General features: G+C 36.2%; 1 protein-coding gene across 5 annotated transcripts in view; it reads left to right on the top strand.

Moving 5' to 3' along the window:
• LOC102021022 (multidrug resistance protein 1-like) overlaps positions 1 to 23,185 on the top strand; it is a 77,472-nt gene that overhangs the window by 15,057 nt on the left and 39,230 nt on the right. For all 5 annotated transcript variants that reach the window (XM_013505036.1, XM_005405512.2, XM_013505033.1 and 2 more), the window contains 10 exons: positions 5,892 to 5,940; positions 8,407 to 8,598; positions 9,133 to 9,304; positions 10,714 to 10,838; positions 17,511 to 17,682; positions 19,627 to 19,740; positions 19,884 to 19,994; positions 20,200 to 20,325; positions 20,428 to 20,631; positions 21,064 to 21,234. In XM_013505036.1, the coding sequence (XP_013360490.1) occupies positions 5,892 to 5,940; positions 8,407 to 8,598; positions 9,133 to 9,304; positions 10,714 to 10,838; positions 17,511 to 17,682; positions 19,627 to 19,740; positions 19,884 to 19,994; positions 20,200 to 20,325; positions 20,428 to 20,631; positions 21,064 to 21,234 (1,436 nt within the window). The remainder of the gene's footprint in view (positions 1 to 5,891; positions 5,941 to 8,406; positions 8,599 to 9,132; positions 9,305 to 10,713; positions 10,839 to 17,510; positions 17,683 to 19,626; positions 19,741 to 19,883; positions 19,995 to 20,199; positions 20,326 to 20,427; positions 20,632 to 21,063; positions 21,235 to 23,185) is intronic.

Genomic DNA, 23,185 nt, shown 5'->3' with positions numbered 1-23,185 from the left:
CACCTTCTCATTAGCAGAGATCCATCCCTTGTCTCTATCTGTCTTTTTATTGATCTCTTTATTTGTACTTTGCCTTTCTTAAATGACAGATACCATACAGTAATTCAGCCTGTGTGTCCGGTTTATTTCACTCAACATTATATTTTCCAGGTGCATCCATTTTCCTCCAAATGTCTGAAATATCTCTTTCTTTATAGCTGAGTAGAATTCCATTGTATATAGATACCACATTATCCAATCATCTGTTGATGAGGTTACAGCTGCTTCCAGGGGTTAGCTAATATGAATTGCGCTGCTGTAAAGACTGGTTTGCATGCATCGCTACAGTATGATGTCCTAAGCTCTTTGGGAATCATACCTAGAAGGGTGAGAGCTGGGTCATATGCAATTCTAATATTAGTTCTTTGATACATACTTCCTTGGTGTGGTTAATTCCCAGGTATTTCATTTTCATTGAAGCTACTGTGAATGGTATTTTCATAATTTCCTTCTGATCAAGTTCTTTATTGGTATACATAAATGATTTTTGTGTTGATCCTATGCTACACTGCGATGTTGGTTACTAATTCTAAGAGGTTTTTTGGTGCAGTTCCTTATGTCTTCAATGTAGAGTATCATGTCATCTGCAAATAATGTTAATTTGAGTTCTCGCTTTCCTGTATGTAATCCTGCTATTTCTCTCTCTTACTTGATTGCTCTGGCTCATATTCCAAATACTATGTTAAATAGTAGTGACAATAGTAGGGCATCCTTGTCTTGGTCTTGATTTTAGGGGGAATGCCTTTAGTTTTTCCCCCATTTAATGGTTTGTAATAAATAGCTTTTATCAAATTTAGATATGGCCCTTCTATACCTCCTTTCTTCAAGATTTTTATCATGAAGTGATGTTGGATTTTGTCAAAATTCTTTTCTGCGTCTTTCATATGATTGTGTGATTCTTTTACCTTCTGTTTATGTGATGTATGGAACCTACTTGATCATTATATATGATCTTTTTTGATGATGTGCTGCATTCTATCCACTAATATCTTGTTAAAGATTTTCGCATCTATGTTCATTAAGGAGACTGGCCTATAGTTTTCTTTTTTAGTTGAGTCTTTATCTGGTTTCAGAATAAGTGCGATGTTGCCTTCCATAAGGGATTTGGGAAGCATTATCTTAATTACTTATTTCGTTACTGAGACAAAATACCCAGTACCCCAAGTTAAAGGAGGAAACGATTTTTTAGGCTCACAGTTTGTAGAGGTTTCAGTTCGTAGTCAGCTGACTCTAAGGCAGAGCAGGGTGGCAGAGGGGCATCGCAGAGGAGAAAGAGTCTATGGCAGAGCAGACAGGAGGCAGCAAACAGCAAAGCCTGTCTTCTCTCTTTCCCTTTATATTCTACCCAGACCACAAGCCCATTAATTGGTCCTACCCACACCCAAGGTGGGGCTTCCATTACCCACAGCCAGAATTATGTTAAACCAGTTGAATTATCACACACCCTTAGTCCCAGTATGAAATACCTTAATCCAGCACCACGCACCCGTGATCCAGACACCTCCCTAAGGCACCATCTATGAGCACATGAGGCCATGGGGAGACATCTAGATACAAGCCATAACATACTCCATATCTTTCAATTTCTTTAGAGAGCTTGAGGAGTATTGGTGGTTTAATATCCTTAAAAGTTTTGTAGAATCCATCTAGTCCTGGCCTTTTTATTAGTTGGTAGATTCTTTATTACTGTATCGATTTCATTGCTTGTTATTTGGTTGTTCAGTATATTTATGTCTTCTTGGGCTAGCTTTGGTAATGTGTATGGGTCTGGAAATCTGTATTTCTTTAAAATTTGTCAATTTGTTGAAATACTTTTTCAAAGTAGTTACTATCTTCTGGATTTCAATAATTTATGTTCTGATTTCACCTTTTTCATTTTAATCGCATTTGTCTTTTCACTGTTTCTCTTTCTAAGTCTGGCTAAGGGTTTATCTGTTTTCTTTATTCTTTGATTTGTTGATATTTTGTATTTTTATAGTCTCCATTGTATTGATTTTCACTCAAATCTTTATAATTTCTCACTTTAATTTTGGTTTGGGCCTAGATTGTTGATTTCAAATATCTTAAGATTCCTCATGACATAAAGTTATTTATTTGAATTTGCTCTATTTTCCTAATGTGTCCATTGATTGCGATGGACTTTCCTCTTAGGCCTGCTTTCACTGTGTCCCAGAAGTTTCAATGATTTGTACCAGCATTGCCATGAACTTCCAGAAATGTTTCAATGTCTTTTTAAAAATTTACCCCATGACCCATTGGCTGTTTATTATATAGTTAATTTTCCAGGAGCTGCTACATTTTCTGTAATTTCTTCTGTGGTTGTTTGCTAGTTTCATTCCACAGTGATCTAATAGTACATGTGGAGTAATTTTGATTCTTTTATATTTATTTAAGCAGGCTTTGTGGACTTGTACATGAGCTATTTTGGAAAAAGTGTGATATTGTGCAGAAAAGAATTCATACTTTGTTGTCGTGGGGTGGAATACCTGTAGATGGCTACTAAGTCCATCTAAGTGCAGTAGTGTGATGCAGCTCTGATATTTGTTCATTGATTTTTTTTTGCTTATTTGATCTGTTTCTTTGCAAATACAGGACACTGAGATCCCCCACTATGGCTATAATAGCACTTATTTGATCTTCTGCATTCAGTAGTATATGTTTTATGAAGATCAGTGCTCCAGTGTTCAGTGCATAAATATTTATCAATGCTATATCTTCTTGGTGGATTCTTCCCTCAAGCAGAATGTAATAGCCTTCTTTATCTCTTATAGTCAGTTTTATCTTGAAATTTACCTTGTCTGAGATTAAAATTGCTACCTCTGCTTGTTTTGGGAGTCTTGGTTCATGAAATATAGTTTTATACCCTTTGATTTTTAGACTATGAATATCTTTTTGGATTAGGTAAATTTCTTGAATACAACAGACAGCTGGATTCTGTTTTTTGATCCAGTTCACCAATCTGTGAGCACCAGCTTTTGTTTGTAATGAGTTTCTGAAGGCAAATTCACAGACCTTAGAATGCATAGTGGAAGTTCTGACAAAGATGTAAAGAAAAGGTGAAAGTTTGAAGCCACAAATGTTACAGAGAACTTCAGGGAGAAATAGAAGACTCTACCCAGGACCTTTGATAATAAGCTGGAATCAGTTATGAGAGTCCCTGCCAGATTGGATATGGGCATAATAGAAGAATCCAGGATGATTGTAAAGTTTATCACCTTAGAAACTAGAAGGATATGGTTATCATCAGCTGAGATGAGGAAGATGCAGGAAGACTAGTTCTGTGGGGTAAATAACAGAAATTAAGTTTTGTACATTGTCATGGGTTGAGGTATCTGGGAGAAAATGCAAGAATGAAGAAATAGAGGCAAATAAATTGTGTGTGTGTGTATGTGTGTGTGTAAGAGAAAGTAAGCAGTGAAGCTCGAAAGAGAAAGGGAAGAGAATTTTTTGTGTCATGTCTTTGAGAAAGAACTGGATCCACGGCTCAGGAGCAAAGATTTGCTTTAGATAGAAGCAGGGACCCTTAGTTTCTAGCAACGGATGGGAAGAGACAGTATTTGTGTATCATAGTCCCAGGGTGGGTAGATGATGAGGTGAGAATCTGGCAGTTTTCTTCTGAGTGTAGCAGTCCACTCCTCTGAAGACCCCTGGTGCATCCTTAAGAACCTGAGCAGTACTAGACCACATATGTACCGTGTTTTTTCCTATGCAGACATATTTGTGATAAAAGTATGTCTGCATAATTCATAAACTATGCATAATGAGATTAGCAACAGTAACTAATAATAACAACAAGTAGAATACATACTGTAATAAAGATTGTGTGAGCGTGCTCTCTCTGTCTCTCACAATACGCATGTTGCTGTACTGCCTGCTCCCCTCTGTGGTGATACGGATTGATATCATGGGTGGTTGGCGGCTGGTACACAAACCACAGAAAGCAAAACTGAAACTGGAGGACTGTAGGTTCTGTTTATTCACTATGAGACTGTGTGCAGAGAAATGAAGAAAATGAGATATTCAGATTTTAACATGAGTTAGTAATTCAGAGGAAATGCCTAAACAATAATAATTTATCTTTGGGGGTTTTTTGCTTTTTCGCAGATTTTGGAATAGTTACTTATGTGTAACAGAGTGTCTTGGGGGTGGGAACCACATCAGAACTGGATATTGATTTATGTTTCATATGCATTTTATACACATTGACTGAAGGTAACGTAAAATATTTTTTATTTTAAAGAGAAAAGAACAGAAACAAAATAACAAACAAAAGAAGACATAAACAAATGAACAAAACAACATAAAACAATAAAAAGATACAGAATTTCAAAACAAGGTGATACAAATTAACAATGGTTGTTGTACTACATATCATTACTTTCAAAGTGGTCACTCAGGTAACCAGATCTGGGCATATAAGATTGATCAAACAGTTAAACATTAACTGTTCCTTTCAATAAACCAAGAGAACTTAGTAGTATAATTACCTTAGCTGGGGATAAGGATTTAGCTCAGCGGCACAGCCCCTGCCTGGCAAGCACAAGGTCATGAGTTTGATTCCCGGTACTGGAAAAAACCAAAACAACAACAACAAAAAATTACCTTAGCTATTCTGTGTGTATATATATATATATTTCCCTTCTTTCCTTTCTCTTTTCCCTCATCCCAGTTGTTCTTTGCTTTTGAACAATTTCTTTCCCTTTCACAATATCTATTGTACCTTTCAGATTTTATTCACTCTTTCGGGTTCTTACACTGGGAGGCAATATGATGTTTACATATGTGAGTGATTTATTTCACTTATGAGTGTGGTCCCCAGTTGCATCCATTTACCTATAAAAACCTCGTTTATCTTTCTTTATAGCTGAATTATACTCCATTGGATAAAAATGCCACATCTTTTTTATCCATTCCTCAGTTGATGGGCATTTGGGTTGTTAAAATATTTTTAACACATTTCTGCATGAAGCAAAGCTTGATGAAGTGGTATTACCTGTGGAGAGCACCATGTCAGTGCTCAAAATTTTCAGATTTTGAAGCACTTCAGACTTTTGGAGAAACAATCAGAATTTATTTATATTTTGATGCTTAAACTGTGACTATATAAATTGTGTGCAGATTGGAACAGGAATGATCAAGTTTTATTTATGTTTTGATACTTAAATTATCAGTGTATAAATTGTGTGTCTATCTTGAATATGTGTTTCAAAATGTTGGTTCTATAAGCAAGGGGAAAAAATCCATTGTCATCTCTGTCCTCAAAACCTGCGTTATGGGTATGCTCAAGGCAGAATGCTAGCTAAGATTGACGTTTTAAATGCTTTGTAAAAATTTCCATGATGGATTTAGGGTTTGTTTGTTTGTTTATTTGTTTGCTCAATGATTTCCTCTGCTGTTAACTATTTCATTGGAAAAATTCTTAGAGATAAATTTTGAGAAACTGAATACAAGTGTATATTAGTATTTGCCTGTATTTGGTGATTCTCACTAGTGTTTATATACTATTCTTTATATTTGATAATTTTTAAATAAAGTAAATCCAATGCAATGTGATATTTTAAATATATTCTTAAGGGTCAAGTATGCTTTGGCATTTATTTGTAAGTGTGGGTTTCATCTTACAAATAAATAAGTGTCTTTGAATTTAGTCTGTGTGTGGTTGCATATAACTTTCAGAGAAGTATTGGGATGAGTGGCATAATAATTATACATAATAGAAATGGAGTCAGTGTGTCCTGGGTTTTTTTTTTTATGAATTGTTATTTGAAATGTGTTTAGTTCATTTGTATGTGCTTATTTTCTAATGGCGATGAAGGAGACATAAGTGGTGTGTTTGTTTTGTGGTGATCTAGGTGACCTGAACTCACTGATCTACGAGCGTCTGGAGAGACAGATGACCACGTAAGTAGACATTTCCTTTACCTTATTTTCTTAGCTTTTTCTGAATCAGTCCCAAGATAGCACTGTTTAAAACTTTGCATTATCTTCATAAAAATTTGAAGGTTTGAGGTGAATAGTACCATTTTTAGGTTTTAAAGAGAATACCATGCAGAATTATTTTTAAGGGAAAGTATTGGCTGCAGAAGATGTATAAAAGTAAGGTTAAGCCTCAAATAGACTCAATGCATGCATTGGAAAACATGGGATATCGTGTACAGGGAAATTAGAGAAGTTTCAAGTAGTCTTTACAAGTACAGTAGTAGTACTTAGGTATTCCTCATTAACTGGTTCCAGAAGGCATGCAAAGTACCAACATGATGAGTATTAGACAACTGTTTCGGCTGGAAAAGGTAGCGAGTTGAGAGACAAGCTCTAGCTTGCATGTTGAATATCATATAAATGATGAGCACCAGGAGAAAATGTTATCATCAATATGTGTCAAATACCAAATTCAAGCATTTCAAAGCAGCTGAGTACCAACATATGACTGTGCTATGTTGAATTAAGAATTGAATTAAGAATCATTATATCCAGTGGCTTTGTAATTACTGGCTTGCTTTCTTATGTTAAAGTCATGGTATGATAATAATATCAGCCAATGGGAATTTTTTAAAACTTAGTTTTCAATCATAAACATGACATCCAGAAGAAATATAATCACTGACCTTAACAAATTAGGGAAATTCTTTGTTAGTAATTTACACATCTTGAAGTTTACTCCCTAGAGTAGTTTATAAGAGATGTCTGAAGATACCTGTTAGTGACTCAGATGATAAAGATAATGCCATTTTTCTGTGAATTACCTGGTAGGTTTGAAGAAAGTGGAGACAGCTGTTTATATCTTGAAAGTTAACAAACAAAAAATGCCATATATTTCTGTGAAAAGGCATTGTTTTTGCATTGGAAAAACCAGATCGTCTTGGTTGATAACATGCATTACATTAAAACACATTATTGATTCTCAAATAATGAATTCTACTTGTTAAATAAGATTTCTTTTAGCTCTCCCTTGCTATATACTCTAGTGCTGGGATAATATTTAATTAATGATTCATCTATTTAGTCATTCAGTAACTAAAATTTAGAGTCCTAAGTACACGTTCTCAGATAATTACATTGTAAATTACCAGGTGCATTGGGGGAGTTTTGGTTTAGCAATCCTCTTGATGAATTGTGCACAGGATTTTGAATCATACTATCAGAGACTAAGTCCTTATTGCATTAACATTTTAATAGCCCCTATATTGTACAACTATTTTTAGAAGATAGCACAGAGGTTTTTTAAAGTGAGAAATTGGTGTCTTATATTTTATAATGCTTGGTTTGAATCTAAAAGTGAATTTCTTAGTGAAGCTCAACCAGTTTACTTTTCAAATATGAGGGCTTGGAGCAAGGAGCCTTCAATTTTCCTAGATTTGAAAGGTTTGAAGTTGGAAGATGTCTTTTATTTTTATTGTTAGAGATTACACTGGAAGGAAAACCCCAAATTATTCATTAACATGATAGCATAGCTCATGCTGATCAGCTGAATAGACAATGTAAAAATACTTTTTTTGTTTCATTTAATGCATAAGCACTGCTAGAATCATAGCCCAAAAGACCAGGGGATCATTTCCATGCCCTGGTTCCACCTTCTGTCAAATTCTGTGCTTCTATCCATCCTGCACTGCGCAGATCTCCCCAAAGGGTTCAGATGTGGCTGAGCTGTTCAGGGTGGTATGACTAGATAGATCCTAAAGGGCTTGTCAGTTGATGTTGATATAGTAAATATAGACAGGGTTACAGTGACACACCTTGCCTGATTTCCCATCCCCCTACAGTTACCGCTTGTTCTCAGTACTCTCTCTATGCCAGTGCTGGCCAAGCGTAGCTCACATGTGCCTAAGTCACTGTACTTATTTCCACTTAGAATTAGAAAACTGAAGCTTGGGAATGGTCAGCAGCCTGCCTGAGATTTCACAGATGTTAAATCAAGAACTGAGATGGAGCCAAATTACAAATCACTTTTTAAAATTTTTTTTATTTTATTAGCTCATTTTTGTTACCCATAATGATTATATTCATTGTGCGGAGTTGGTAGCTGTACATAGCACATCTTAATTCTTTATACATCCCCTTCCTTTCCCCTCTTTGTCCAATTATTGATCCTCTTCCCACTTGCAACTGATCTATCTCCTTGTCCACTATTACCTTTTACTTTGCTTTTGAACTTATTTACACTTTGGGTTTATTATGTAAGAGAAATCACTCTTAACCATTTTTCTGTGATGGTGGAGATGCTGAACATCAACTCTGCCTGTTACAAACCCTTCTTACTTGTGAAAGATGGTGAGATATCAGGGTAAGTAAAAAGTGATAAGGAGTGATCTGTCTGGGAAAGATACATTGATTAGGAAATAGCATATGTGTTGTGTTCTTGTTTTCTAGGTATGCCTATTACTATAGTGGAATTGGGGCTGGCGTGCTTATTGCTGCTTATATTCAGATTTCATTTTGGTGCCTGGCAGCTGGGAGACAGATACACAAAATTAGAAAACTATTCTTCCATGCTATCATGAAGCAAGAGATAGGCTGGTTTGATGTGCATGATGTAGGGGAGCTGAACACACGGCTCGCAGAGTAAGTACCCAGTTTCATAGCTGAGTCATAGTTGGTTCTTGCTCTTAACATAATGAAATAGAGGTCATCAGATCTGCTAGGAGATGTTAGTGCATCAGTCAGAAGACTAAATTCCTCTGAGTAGTAACCCTGTCTTATGTATCTTTTCCCCCCAGCACCTAGCAGGTTAGGAGGGGACTGCGTGACTAGCACCGAGGGAGGGCCTGGATTTGCCAGCTGTGTGCATGTACCACAGTGTGCAGTAAAGCAACAGTACAAACACCTCCTGGGGAAATTTCTGGGCCGTTTGAAATTTCTGCCTGGAGTCCTTCACTACACCATGTCCATTTCCTGGGGCTATAGAGACTACAGGGTCCTGCTGTTAGACAAATTTCCCATTAGAAATTGTCTTCTTGCCAAATGAAACAAGCAAACACAGAAGGACCATAGATGTAAACTATTTTATCCTACTCTTAACAAAAGCAAGCTGGATTCAGGAGAAAGGTTCTGTGTTTACAATCGTGACATTTTCTCTAAAACCATCTGTTCTTTTAGTGATGTCTCCAAAATTAATGAAGGAATTGGTGACAAAATTGGAATGTTCTTTCAGTCACTGGCAACATTTTTGGCTGGTTTCATAGTAGGATTCACACGTGGTTGGAAGCTGACCCTTGTGATCTTAGCCATTAGCCCTGTTCTTGGACTGTCAGCTGCAGTCTGGGCAAAGGTAGGTGAAGCCTGTGAATTCAGGTTTTAACTCCTCGGTAAAACCCCGTGGAAGGATCTTTATTATAGTCTGGATGTTCTACTTCATATTTCCATCTTCTGTTCAAAATCAGCTAAACTGAGTACTGCTCATATCAGGGCTTCGTGTCCTTGGCCATGTGATTATTATGGAAAGGTATGAGCAAGAGGCAAGTGGCTCTTACAACACATCCTCTTCCTACACAAAGAGGACATATGGAACCCTAGAGGTCCGTGTTCAAGAGTGGACAGTGTGATAGCCACGCAGCAAGTAGAGATTGTTCAGTGAAGAGCACATGTGTTTCATTCAATGAACATTCTTGAGTTGAATGTTTTTAGTTTGGGAGACACAGTTTTATCAGCATTGTACATTCTTCTATTCATATACATTCCAAGAATTGTTATAAAAATGACTTAAGCAAAGCACTTTCTTTACCCACATCCATGTAAATCATTAGTCTGCAATTCTGTCTCCCAATCACAGTAGTAGACTGATAGAAGTTAGTCTTCCCCACCCTGGTACACATGCCTCACAGGATTCTGTAAAGCTGCTTTGTCATTCTTTGTGTGTGTTGTATTCGTTTTATAAACTGACTTAAGATAAGATTGGGTATCTGGTGGACAGATACAGTTTTAGTTGGGTTCCACATAATTTAGAGATGATACTGCAAATCCCTGTAACAAAAACTTGTATAGAAAAAGAAGGCCAACCAGAGCCAAGCCTAACACAAAATATATTGAGCTATGAGTATAAAGTTTTGTGTTATTAGCAGTTTTTCTTTCTTAAGGGAGTCTTTTATGTCTGTCTTACACTTTGAGTAACTACTTTTAAGATGATGATATATAGTGTATTAACTACTCTTACTGTCTTATTATTTTGTTCTAGGTAGGATGAGTGCTCAGAAGTATAATTGTTGGGTTATATAGTATAATGACTGTTTTCTGTTATTGTAGTGTGATATATATTTTCTTTTCTGAAATTTAATATCTCTCAAAAGTTCCAATTCTGTTTATTTAGATGAGGATCTATGTGGTTTTCATGGAAAAAGTGAAGTTAATCTATTATCTATCATCTCCACTTAAAAATAATTTGAGGGGCTGGGGATTTAGCTCAGTGGCAAAGTGCCTGCCTGGCAAGCGCAAGGTCATGAGTTCGGTTCCTGGTACTGGAGAAAAACCAAAAAATAATAAAAAATAAAAATAAAAATAATTTGAGGTAGTTTACACAGTGAGTATATATGCTAAAATGTGGAACATCGTGATCAAAAATAGCTAAGAGAAACATTTCACTCTTCACATGCATTGATATATTTGTGTATCTGTGTAATTTTGCATTATGATAAAGTTAACTTGTTAAAATGCTTAAATGGTCTGCAATTGCATTCAAAACAGATACTGTCTTCGTTTACTGATAAAGAACTCTTAGCATATGCAAAAGCTGGCGCAGTGGCTGAAGAAGTCTTGGCAGCCATAAGAACTGTGATTGCATTTGGAGGACAAAAGAAAGAACTTGAAAGGTTTGAGTTCCTCTTTTAAGTTGCTCGAACTCCTAAATTCTGTGTCATCTTATGTCCTTAAGGCTGACAGTTAATTAGAAGAAGATTTCTCCGGTATGAATGTTTGCTAATAACTAATGGATATATTGAACCGTTGCTAATATTCTGAAAGTTGTAAACTTTTTGTACAGTCTCTTATCTGCTAATTCAAAGAACTTTATGTAATTTCCCAGATGGACTTTAACATAAAAGTGATTTGTAAGGCTAAAATATATTTCATACCTCTGATGAGTTTTTTTACCTAACAAACTAATTCTTGATATTTGAAGACTGGATGAGTAAGTTTTGCACAATATCTCTGGATTATTTTAATGTGTGGGCCATTTCTGCTGTTGCCCAGACTCCCATTTAGTCAAGATGTGCTCCATGATTTGCAAGATAAAAATATAACTAAAAACACATTTTAGAAAAATTCAAAGTATTTTTTATGGTACATCGTTTACTATAGCCCTTATGATGTTCCCTTTTCTTAGATTTCTGAGAGTATAGATCATAATTTATTGAAATTTATAGTATTCATAAGATCCAGTAATTTCTAGACATCAAGAAACCATCTATAAAATTTAACATAACACCATGGTAACGTATAGTATTATAAATGTACATTTTTTGGAAAAAGAAAAATCTATTCTGTATAGAAGACCATACATGATGTGATACACAAGGAAATGTTTGTTTGTAAGTCAGAATAATGATCACTTTTGGAAAGATGAGAAGTTGCAGGATGAGAGCTGGATACACGGCTGGGCTTCTCAAGTGCCTACAGAGCGGTGTCTTAAACTACTCCATTCCTACTTTAGTAGTTACTGTAGAATTATTTTTAGCACTCTGCATGTTTTTGAATCTTCATTTGTTTATATAATATATTTTATACCCAAAACAATGACTTGTGATAGCTAAGTTGGTAGTTTAGTTGTATGGCAGGCAGTATCTATGTTCTAGTTAGATTCTTCCTAAAGCTTTTGTTGTTGCTGTAAAATTATTCTCACTAATAAAGTGGGAAATCTTACTTAATAACCACAAGAACATCTCACCACAGAAAGCCCATAGTCTCATGGAGCTGAAATTATAATGAGGAGGAGAAAGAGACAGAGAGGTCCAAATAAGCAGGTATGGATTATAATTGTTGGAATAAACACTGTTTGGAGAAATAAAATACTCTTGAAAGTGTCAGAATAAGCATTATTTAGAGATATTAAATTGTAGATTTGAAAAAATGAGGGTGCCTTGGTTAGGGTGAGGACAGCAGACTTAAATATGGTGGCCAGGGAGGTCACTCTGAGGAAGAATCATGTGGGGTGGGACCTGAGAGATGAGAAAAGGCCTCCCATGATGAGGGCGAGGAGAGGATGGATCAGAGAAAGCGACTTCACATATCTTAAAGAAGCAAAGACTTTGGTATGTTCCAGGGAATATTATCAGGCTTATTTGAGTAGAGCTTCCTTACGGGAAAGTTGTTTAGGATGAGCAGGAACCAGAATGTAGGGACTTGTAGGTCATGATGAAGAGTTAAGAGTTTTATTCCAAAGATGGGGAAGTGGCTGACGGTGTTAAACAGGGGAATGGCCATTTCTCTGTCTGGAAAGTCTGAGAGCAGATGAGATCATTTAAAAGGTAGGCCGGTGAGAGCAATGGAGGTCAGTACAGATCTGATAGGAATGATGGTAGCCTGACCTAGAGTAGAGGCAGCAGGTGGCTGAAGGACTCATCTTTGAGGTTTAAATTGGAAGCTGAATTTGTAAGACTGTTTTTTGATGAAACAGAATCTTTCAGTTTGCCTTCCACTTTCTTCTCTGCTTCCACATGAACAAGCAAAGTCTTAGTCTGAATTTCTGTTCATAAAAAGGCCAGGAGGAAGTTGGCTCTCTGGCTATAGAAATTTTACCAGAACTGTAAATGAATTTAATAGAATAGGGTTTTTTCTACTTAATTTAAAAATATTTTTTCTCCTACATGTTTTCCAAATATGTTTGTATGTTAGTATTTCTTTGTTTAACTAAAAAAAGTTTTCATAATAGTTAAGAAGAGTAATATTTTTAAAGTATTGATGTTTTGTTGCATTACTTCAGCCCATTTTTTGAACTCCCACTTTAATTTTTATTTTCATATCAAACTGTGTAGTGAATGTGTGATTTTAAAATCTGTTTTTATGTGAGTGACATTTTTATTAAAAAGCAAAGCAGGAAGCCTGTGTAAAAGGAATATTTGCTTATATCTCCTTCCTGCTCTGTACCCTTATTTTCATTTATCTTTTATAGAATCTAAATAATTGCCTCCTGTTGTTGCTTCTTCCTATGTAAATGTTTCCTCTGGCTTCACAGGACAATCTCTTAGTGAAATGGTTTTGACGTCTGTCTTGGTAAGCACATCTGATACCAACACAAGGCAGAATATGATCAGAAGTACTAAAGTTCCTTAACAGTTGTATACAATGTATGGCAAATGCTACTTTGGTCTTCATCACAACTTCTAGGGCACACGTGCGCATTTGCACACATACTTTCTACTGAAACATGTTTCTCTGTTAATAGTCCAAGATGGCAAAGTGTCGAGCTGGAGACTTAGGTATTTTATCACTATAAGTTCTGTTTCTATTTCATTTTCAGTAGACAGGGTTGCCATATAAATTTCACATGACATACTTTTGTAATGGTGATATAATAACCAATCTTTAAAATGTAGTCATACAGGCCAGAAAACGTGTGCTTACCCAGGGGGTAGTTTAAACTCTGCTGGAGAATGAATAGCTTGGATGTAATTTTATCTAAAAGCTGCTAGAAAAAAATCTCTATGCCTCTTTCATTAGTTGTAAAATGCTGCACAATGATATAATATTAATACCGTCATGTATCTAATATATCAAAACTCCAAAATGTGAAATGTCTGTCAATTTAAATTCTTTGGTTTCAGCAATTTTTGAGCTCTTGTGTGCTAGCCAAGGTTCTAGATTCTTTAGGGAATCTTGATTAAGAGAATAAAGATAGATTCAAGGCTCAATTACAATTTTTCCTGTTGCTCTAATAATTTTACCTTGGCAGTATATTTGCAAAGTTTTCTTTTACCTGACTCTAAGCCATTATCTTATCTCTATTCCCTCTTCTTGGGCAAGATGGTCTGTTCCTTTTAAATGAAGTTGAAGTTGCAGGACCATCACCTTTAATTTTAGAATCAGACATTCTCTACTCTTCGAAGTTTTAAAAGTACTTGAATTTTCATTTGGGAACTGAATCATTAGAACTGCAGAAAGATATGCTGGTAGACAGATATTTCTACATATGTTGTTTCTTTCCTGTTTGTTTGATCCTTGGTTTTTTTTTGCCCCCTTTTGTGGAATTCATGTTTGCCCTAAAATATCTTAATGGGTGTTCTCTGTGACCTTCATGTTATGATCTGGTGACAGGGCTGTAGAGGTGCTGAAAGTTTTATTTTTTCAGGCCTTGGAGCTACAAGAACTTGGGTGGCCCAGACCAAAAGGATGGAACCCCTTAGCCTAGCAGTGGCCAGCCATTGTCTGACAAAAGTTGGGAAGGCTATTTAGGCAGTATTGAGAAGGGTAGCTGAGATAACTATACTGTTAGTGTCTAATGGTTTATTGAAAAGAACAGTTAATGCTTTATTTTTTTATTTATTTTTTGAACAGTTTTGCATGTTTATATCTGGTAATCTGAACAATTAATTTGAAGGCAACAATATGCAATATAACAACCACTGGTGAATTCCTATCATCTTATTTGGTGAAACTCTGTATCATGTATAATTTTTTGCTTTTATTTTTTATTCTCTTTAATGGTTTAATCAATCTTGCTTTCTTACATCTGGTAATCTGACCAACTTTGATGAAGATAAAAATATGTAATATAACGACCGCTGTTCATCCCTATCTTTTTGTTCTGAAACCCTGTATCATTCTCATTGTTTTTGCTTTGTTTTGTTTTTATCTATGTTGTTGGATTTTTGCTATTGCTATTTTTTAAAATTCTCTTTAAAATTAAAAATCAAACAAGCAGTCTTATCCCTTAAAAAAAGAAAGGATAAAACAGAGGCATATTGGTAAGTAATGATGGACTGTTATGTACTAAGACAGATATCCATTGTAGGTGAGTAATTTTTAAAATAGGTATGTGAGGAAATAAGAGCATTCATTGTACAGCTCATTTAAGGAAAAATATTACATAGCAATTCAAAGCTCTGCAACTGCTCTTGCACATATAATCTCACCGTGGGTCCTTCCAGCAGCACCAGAGAGAGTCAGGACAAGGAGCAGGCTGTCCTCAAAGTTTCCTTAAGGTTCAGAAATTTCAGTGACTTCCTTGTGTTCAGTACTGTGTAACATTGTGTCAGAATTTTATAATTAATGAAAGAGGCATGGAGATTTTTTCTAGTAGCTTTTAGATAAAACATGTCTGTATTATGGCATAAACATAGCAGAAAAAACAAGATACCTTATGTCTCCCTTGGAGTTTGACAAATATGTTGGCCTCAGTGTAAACAAGGAGTATTCTCTCTGACTTAATGAAGCTCCTAAACTCTTTCAGGCTACTTGGTACTGGGCTCCCAATATCCTGCTGGACTGAGTCCATGACTTGGAAAATTACCAGTTTCTTGCCAGATACTGGCTTGGAGATTTGAAAAGGCAAATTTAGAATATATACTGCATTTGTCAGCTAAGTATACCTGCATTTCTTTATTTTTATTTTAAAGAAAGAAAAAAAACCCAATGGAACAAAATTTCAAAACAAGTTTGTAGGAGAGTAACTATAGTTAGTACATTGTGTATTGTTATCTTCAAAGTAGTTGCTCTTATTACAAGATGCAGGCATGAAAAATTGATCAAACAATATAGGCACAAGCCTTTCTTTTCAATGAACTAATAGCAATTAGTAGTATAACTACCTAACCTTAACTACCTTAACTATATATATATATAATAGTTCAGTTCCTCTTCCTTCTTTCCCCTATCCCATCCCAGTTTCTCTTTCCTTTTGAACAATGTCTTCCCATTCACAATATCTGCTGTATATTTTGGAACTTATTTACTCCCTCAGTTTTATATTAGGGAGATAATACGATACTTACATGTGCAAGTCTGATTCATTTCACTTATGAGTATGGCCTCAAGTTGCATCCATTTCCCTATAAATGTCTCATTTATCCTTCTTTATAGCTGAGTAATACTCCATTGTATAAAAAATACATCTTTTTTTATCCATTCCTCAGCTGATGGGCATTTAGGTTGTTTTCAAGATTTAGCTATGATAAGTTGTGCTGTGATAAACATGAGTGCACATATATTGCTGTGGTATGTTTTTAATTCCTCTGGGAAAATACCTGGAAGAGGAATAGCTGGGTTGAATAGGGACTATAATCCTAGCTTTTTGAGGAATCACTACACTGATTTCCATAGTGGTTGCACCTGAGTTGAAATTATATTACAAAGCTACTGTGATTAAATCAGCATGATACTGGCAGAAAAACAGACATGAGTACCAGTGGAACAGATTAGAGCATGTAGATACAACTACAAACACACTGATCCACCTTATCTTTGACAAAGGGTCCAAACATGTTCACTGGAAGAAACATAGCCTCTTTAATAAATGGGGCTGGGAAAATGGGCTTTCCACATGCCAAAAACTAAAACTAGACCTATGTCTACCACCATGCACTAAACTAAAGTCAAAATAGATCAAAGATCTAAATATTAAAGCAGAAACACTAAATCTACTGGAAGAGAAAGTAGGTAGAAATCTTGAAGACATAGGTGTAGGTAGACAGTTGAGGAACAAAACCCAGACTGCATGGGAAATACTTCAAAGAATCAACAACTGGGATCTCATCTTATTAAAAGCTTCTGCACATCAAAAGAAATCACCAACAGAGTAAAAAAAACAACCCACAGAGTGGGAAAAAATTTTAGCCAACTGTCCTTCAGACAAAGGACTTGTATCCAGAATGTATAAAGAATTGAAAAGAATCAGATCACCCCCCAAATTCAAAGACCCAATCCAAAAATGGGGATCCAGGATGAACACACACTTCTCAGATGAAGAAATACAAATAGTAAATAAATGTATGGAAAAAAGTTCAACATCATTCATCATTTGAGAGATGCAAATTGATACAACACTGAGAGTCCATCTCACCCCAGTAAGAGTGGCTGTTATCAAGAAATCAACCATTAGCAAATGTTGGAGGGGCTGTGGAGAAAAAGTAGTGGGAGTGTATACTTGTGCAAGTACTTTGAGAATCAGTGTGGAGATTCCTCAAAATCTAAGAATAGAGGTTGACCCAGCATAGAAATTTTGTAGAGAGGACAATTTCTGAAGAGACTTATTTTCGTGTCTCTGTATTTTCCCTTACATGAAATAATACATATTCTAGAAATTTGATAAATGTTGCTTCAATTATTTCATTCTTGCTGAAGCCAGTAAAGAAGCTTTTGGAAGACTCCCTCACAAATAGCAAGGAATAAAATAGTAATAATGTTGCAGGGTCACTGTGCGACCAAAAGGAGAAAATGCATGTATCCGGCAGAGCTCAGAACGTGGTAACTGCTCAGTACTGTCATCCTACACTGACATATTTTTTCTAAGACTTACAGGGATATGTGATAATTTTTGTTTTGTTTCCCAGGTACAATAAAAATTTAGAAGATGCTAAAAAGATTGGGATAAAGAAAGCTATCACAGCCAACATCTCTATAGGAGCAGCTTTCTTACTGATCTATGCATCCTATGCTCTGGCCTTCTGGTATGGAACCACCTTGGTCCTCTCAAATGAATATACCATTGGACGAGTTCTCACTGTAAGTGACATGTGACTTATAAGTAGAAATGAGCCATTATTATGAATGCCAATGAAACTGAGTGGCGTTGCCTTGACAGAAGAATGTATTTTGAATGAATATATTTTGAATTTTGACAGAAGAATGTATGAATACTACAGGCAGACATGCACTGTTAGGTGACAGAGTAGGAAGGAAATTACAGTACATGGATCCAACTAGCAATTTTGTTATTTTCCTTAAAGATGTCTTATAGAATTTCTCCTTTAAGAGAAGAGCACTAACATTAAGGATTTCTTTAGTGTGAACTTGGATTTGATGATTCTTATTTACAATTTGATACTAAGTGCTCTTGTGTACGTGTGTGTGTGTGTGTGTGTGTATGTGTGTGTGTTTGAGACAGGGTCTTACTATGTAGTTCATCCTAGCCTTGAGCTCACTATGTACCTCAGGCTGGCCTCAAATTCATAACAATCCTCCTGCCTCAGCTACCTGAGTGCTGAGATTACAGGCATGTGCCATCATGCCTGGCTGCTAACTGCTCCTTGATTTTTTAGTTTACTGTTTTAACAACAAATGGCAAAATAAACTTTAATTTACTTTTGATTCCTTTGAATGCTGCTCAACCCAATTCACAATATTATGGAAGTGTAAATTGTTAGTCTTCATGAAAGGAAGTTGTATTTGGATGTTTTCTTCAGTACAGAACTCTGTACAAGGACAGAGGACTTGCCATTTGATGTCATTTCTTTTAGTTAAAGACAATGAAATACTTTTCAAGCCAGGTGGTATTTACATCTTGTTAGAAGAGACACTCTGTTTCTTTTCCTTATGCCATAGTAAGTGTAATGGGTTCATGAGGGACCATATTTTGTGAGTCCCTCAATACGGTTCTATTTCTCAGGATTCTGATTTGTAATATGAACGTAGTAATTGCCTCTCATTTTTTCAAGCTATTGCTTTATTAAATTTGTGAGGCTGCTCTGTTAGGATTGATTTTTACCTATAAGTTTTTTGAGATGCTAATGCTGTGAGTGAGTGTAGGGTACAGTTACATTGTACTCTGTAGTTATAATCTATATAAGTAGTTCATTTTGTTTCATCTTACTTTAGCGGTGCTCGGGCTTGAACAGGAGGCCTCAGCCACACTCAGTAAGCCCTTCTACCACTGAGCCACATCCCCAGCCCTAGATAAGCAGTTTAAATGCACTGTTCCTTGAGGAACATCTGCTTCAAAAACTGGAGATATTCAGTGTAGGGAGTGCAGGATTTGACAGACATGATTCAAAGTCCAGCAGTGCCACGTACTAAACCCTTCAGCCTCTGTTTCCTCTTAGGACAAAACGAAGTGTCAGGAAACCTGTGCCCTAACGTTTAGTGTTGCTGGAAGGAGTAATTGAGGTGATGAATATAGAACCCCACAGAAAAATTCCTTCAGTATGTAGTATTGGGCACTATAATTCTCGTATGGTTTAGAAAACCATGAATAGGGTCATTAGTTCTCTTCAACCTTGAGTATAAACGAAGTCAAGTCTTTACTTTGCATTACAACATCTAAATTAAAATTCTTAACCACTGAAAAAATGCAAAAATATTATGTGGTCAAATAGTACTTACACTGTCATTTCACTGAGCGAGACTAATTCTACATGCTAAACATACTAAGTAGATGTATTCACACTATTTTCTTTGGAGGAGTAATAATTGAATATAATGTGATGCTTTGATATATGTATAAAATGGAGACTGATTAAGTTGATTGGCACCTATCATCTCACCTGACATTTTGCAGTGATACATTTGAAATTTACTCTCATTTATAAATTAAAAAAAATTTTAATATCCACTATGCTTTTGTTGCCTGCCAATTTAAAATGGAATTAGTCAAGTTGCCAAAAAAGAGGAGGTATGGAAAAAATTATAGTAAACAGTGCATAACTCTGTGGTTTTTCTCTACTTTCTCAGGTCTTCTTCTCAGTATTAATTGGGGCATTTAGTGTGGGACAGGCATCTCCACACATTGAGGCATTTGCCAATGCAAGAGGAGCAGCTTATGAAATTTTCAGAATAATTGATAATGTAAGTCTGAGCCAGCCAGTTTACTCACCCCATAAAAGATTTTCCAATGAAGAGTCAGTTTTGTTGTCACTTTATTCCCACAATCTGTCAGTAGAAAGTGTGTATTGTAACCTCATCACTTCCTAACATTTTCTTTTCTTTAGGAGCCGAACATTAACAGCTTCTCGACCCATGGACACAAACCAGACAATATTAAGGGAAATTTGGAATTTAGAAATGTTCACTTCAGTTACCCGTCTAGAAAAGAAGTTAAGGTAAGTGCTAAATGATTAACTAATGGTTGAGCAATCTGTTGGAGGCTTTCAGACACTTCCCTTGAGTGTAAAAACAGAAAGAAATGCATTTTATTTAAGCTTAATATTGTACTGTCAGTTCATACATACTGTGTGCTGTGTGTGTGCTGTGTGTGTGTGTGTGTGTGTGTGTGTATTAAAGTTTGTTTCTCACTGGCCTTCCCAGATCTTGAAAGGACTCAGCCTGCAGGTGCAGAGTGGGCAGACAGTGGCCCTGGTCGGGAACAGCGGCTGTGGGAAAAGTACAACGGTGCAGCTGATACAGAGGCTCTATGACCCCAGCGAGGGTGTGGTGAGCTGCACACATGGCCCTCCGCAGTTACCATTGTAGATCCTTCTCACGCTGTGGTCTCAACCACAAGTGTGTCAAAGTTACACTTATTTTTCATTTCAGGTCAGTATCGATGGAGTGGACATCCGGACCCTAAATGTGAAGTTTCTGCGGGAAATTATCGGTGTGGTGAGTCAGGAACCTGTGCTCTTTGCCACCACAATAGCTGAAAACATCCGCTACGGTCGCGAGGATGTCACCATGGATGAGATTGAGAAAGCTGTCAAGGAAGCCAATGCTTATGACTTCATCATGAAACTGCCTCATGTGAGTGGTTCCTGTCCTCTGCCATTCAGAACTGCAAAGCATCGGGGCTGGGGATTTAGCTCTGTGGCACAGTGCCTGCCTGCGAGCGCAAGGTTGTGAGTTCCATTTCCGGTACCAGAAAATAAATAAATAAATAAATAAATAAATAAATAAATAAATAAATAAATAAAATAAAATAAAGAACTGCAAAGCATCATGGATCTCTGGCCCAGTGCAGTGCATAGGAAGTTAGGAATAGAAATCAAGCTTACATTGGATTGTAAAGCTCTGCAACTATCAACTAGGTGTAGACACACATATTTAAAACTTGGAGTTAGTTATTGCTGAATTTAAAAATCTAGATTGTAGTGCCTGTGAGATTTGGGTGGTTTGTTACATTGCTTCCCAACTTTAAACTCTTTGCTCAGTCGTCTTGTGATTTTTCTGCTGTAGAAGTTTGACACTCTGGTTGGAGAGAGAGGGGCCCAGCTGAGTGGTGGACAGAAGCAGAGAATCGCCATCGCACGTGCCCTGGTGCGAAACCCCAAGATCCTGCTGCTGGACGAGGCCACGTCAGCCCTGGATACAGAAAGCGAAGCAGTGGTTCAAGTGGCCCTGGATAAGGTTTGTGATTCCCAGAAATGGTTCATGAATAACGTGAAATTCCACTGTTAATTTCTCCTTTTTTTAAAATCATCACCCATCCTGAAAAGAAGGGCTATTTTAATTTCTTCTTAATTTTATTTTATTATTAGTACCTTTGCAATACATGCAGTGTAGTCCTCTTTGGGAGTGAGTATGTGTACATAACACAGCTTGTGTCTTTTTTTAATCCCCTTCCCCCTCCCCTCCCTCCTCCTCTAGATCCCCTTTCCGCATTTTCATTCTCGTTGATATGTTTGAAGTACATAATGATTACATTTCCTGTGGGGAGGTGGGACATGTACACTCCATATTTTATTTCTTTTTCATCCCCTTTCCTCCCCTCCTTCCCTCTTTCCTCCATCTCTTAGTCCCCTTCCAATCTGAAAAAGATCTCTCTTCTTATTTCTTATTACCTATCCTTTATTTTGTCCTTTAGTTACATTTTGGGCTTCTCAGGTAAGACAAATCATGTAATATTTAAGCTTGTGTGTTTGATTTATTTCATCTAACATGATGGTTTCAAGGTTCATCCATTTTCCTACAAATGACTTATGTGTATCCTTCTTTATGGCAGAGGAGTATCCCATTGTATATAAATATCAGTTTCTTTATCCATTTATCTGTTGATGCCTATATAAGCCACTTCCAAGATTTAGCTGTTATGAATTGTACTTCTGAAAACATGAATATTCATGTCCAGTTGTAATCTGATGTCTTTAACTCTTTCAGAAAGATACCTAGCAGGGAAATAGCTGGGTCAAATAGAATGTCTGGTTTTAGTTCTTTGAGGAATTTCCCTACTGATTTCCATAATGATGGTACTAGTTTTCCTTCCCACCCACAATGTAAAAGAACTCCTCTTTCTCCACAGCTTTGTCAGAGCTTCTTATTATTTGAATTGGTGATGATAGCCATTCTTTCTGAACTAAGATGAAATCTCACTATTTTTAATTTGCGTTTCTCTAATGAACAGAGCTGTTGAACATTTTTTATGGATTTATTGGCCATTTACACTTCTGAAAAGTGTCAGTTCATTTCAGTTGCCCGTGTTTTGGTTGGTTTATTTATTTGGGGAAGTTAATTTTTGAGTTCTTTATATATTCTAGATATTAGTCCCCTGACCAAGGAATGGCTGGCAAAATTTTTTCCCATTCTGCAGATTGTCTTTTCACTGTGTTGGTTGTTTCTGTGAAGAAGCTTTTTAAAAATTTTATTTTATAGAGAAAAAACAATGAAACAGAATTTCAGAAGAAGATAATATCTTGAACTCTGAGCAGCTACTTTGACGATAACAATATGCAATATATTAACCATTGATGCTTTTTAATTTGATATGATCCCATTTGTTGATTCTTGATGTTATTTCTTGTAAAGCTGTGGTTCGGTTCAGAAAATCATTGCTTACGCCTATGTCTTCAAGAATTTTACCTATTTTATTTCCCAGCAGATGAAGTGTTTCTGTTTTAACATTTAGATCTTTGAACAATTTTGATTTTAGTGGTAACATGAGTCTAGATTCAATCATCTGCGTGTAGATAACCAGTTTTCCCAGCATCATTTATACCTAGGACTCAAAAATACTAGACTGTCTCCAAATGAACAAAAACCTAGCCCAAATATGTTCAGTTTAAACAAATAAGCAATTCTAAAATGAAGTACAAATGGCCAATAGGTACATGAAAACATGTTTGGCATCTTTGGCCATTGGGGAAATGCAAATTAAAATAATACTAAGATTTCATCTTAGTCCAGAAAAAAAGGCGATTATCAAGAACCCAAAAAGGCACAAATGCTGGCAAAGCTGTAGGGAAAATGAACCCTTCCACATTGTTGGGGAGAATGTGAACTGGTACAACCACTGGGGAGAAGTCAGTATGGAAGTTCTTCAAAAAATTAAAAACAGGGGCTGGGGATTTAGCTCAGTGGCAAA

This window comes from Chinchilla lanigera, unplaced genomic scaffold, assembly GCF_000276665.1.
Source record: "Chinchilla lanigera isolate Chin_1 unplaced genomic scaffold, ChiLan1.0 scaffold00093, whole genome shotgun sequence".
In the NCBI taxonomy this organism is placed as follows: domain Eukaryota; kingdom Metazoa; phylum Chordata; class Mammalia; order Rodentia; family Chinchillidae; genus Chinchilla; species Chinchilla lanigera.
Note: the sequence above shows the minus strand (reverse complement) of the source record. Positions and strands in the feature narration are given on the sequence as shown.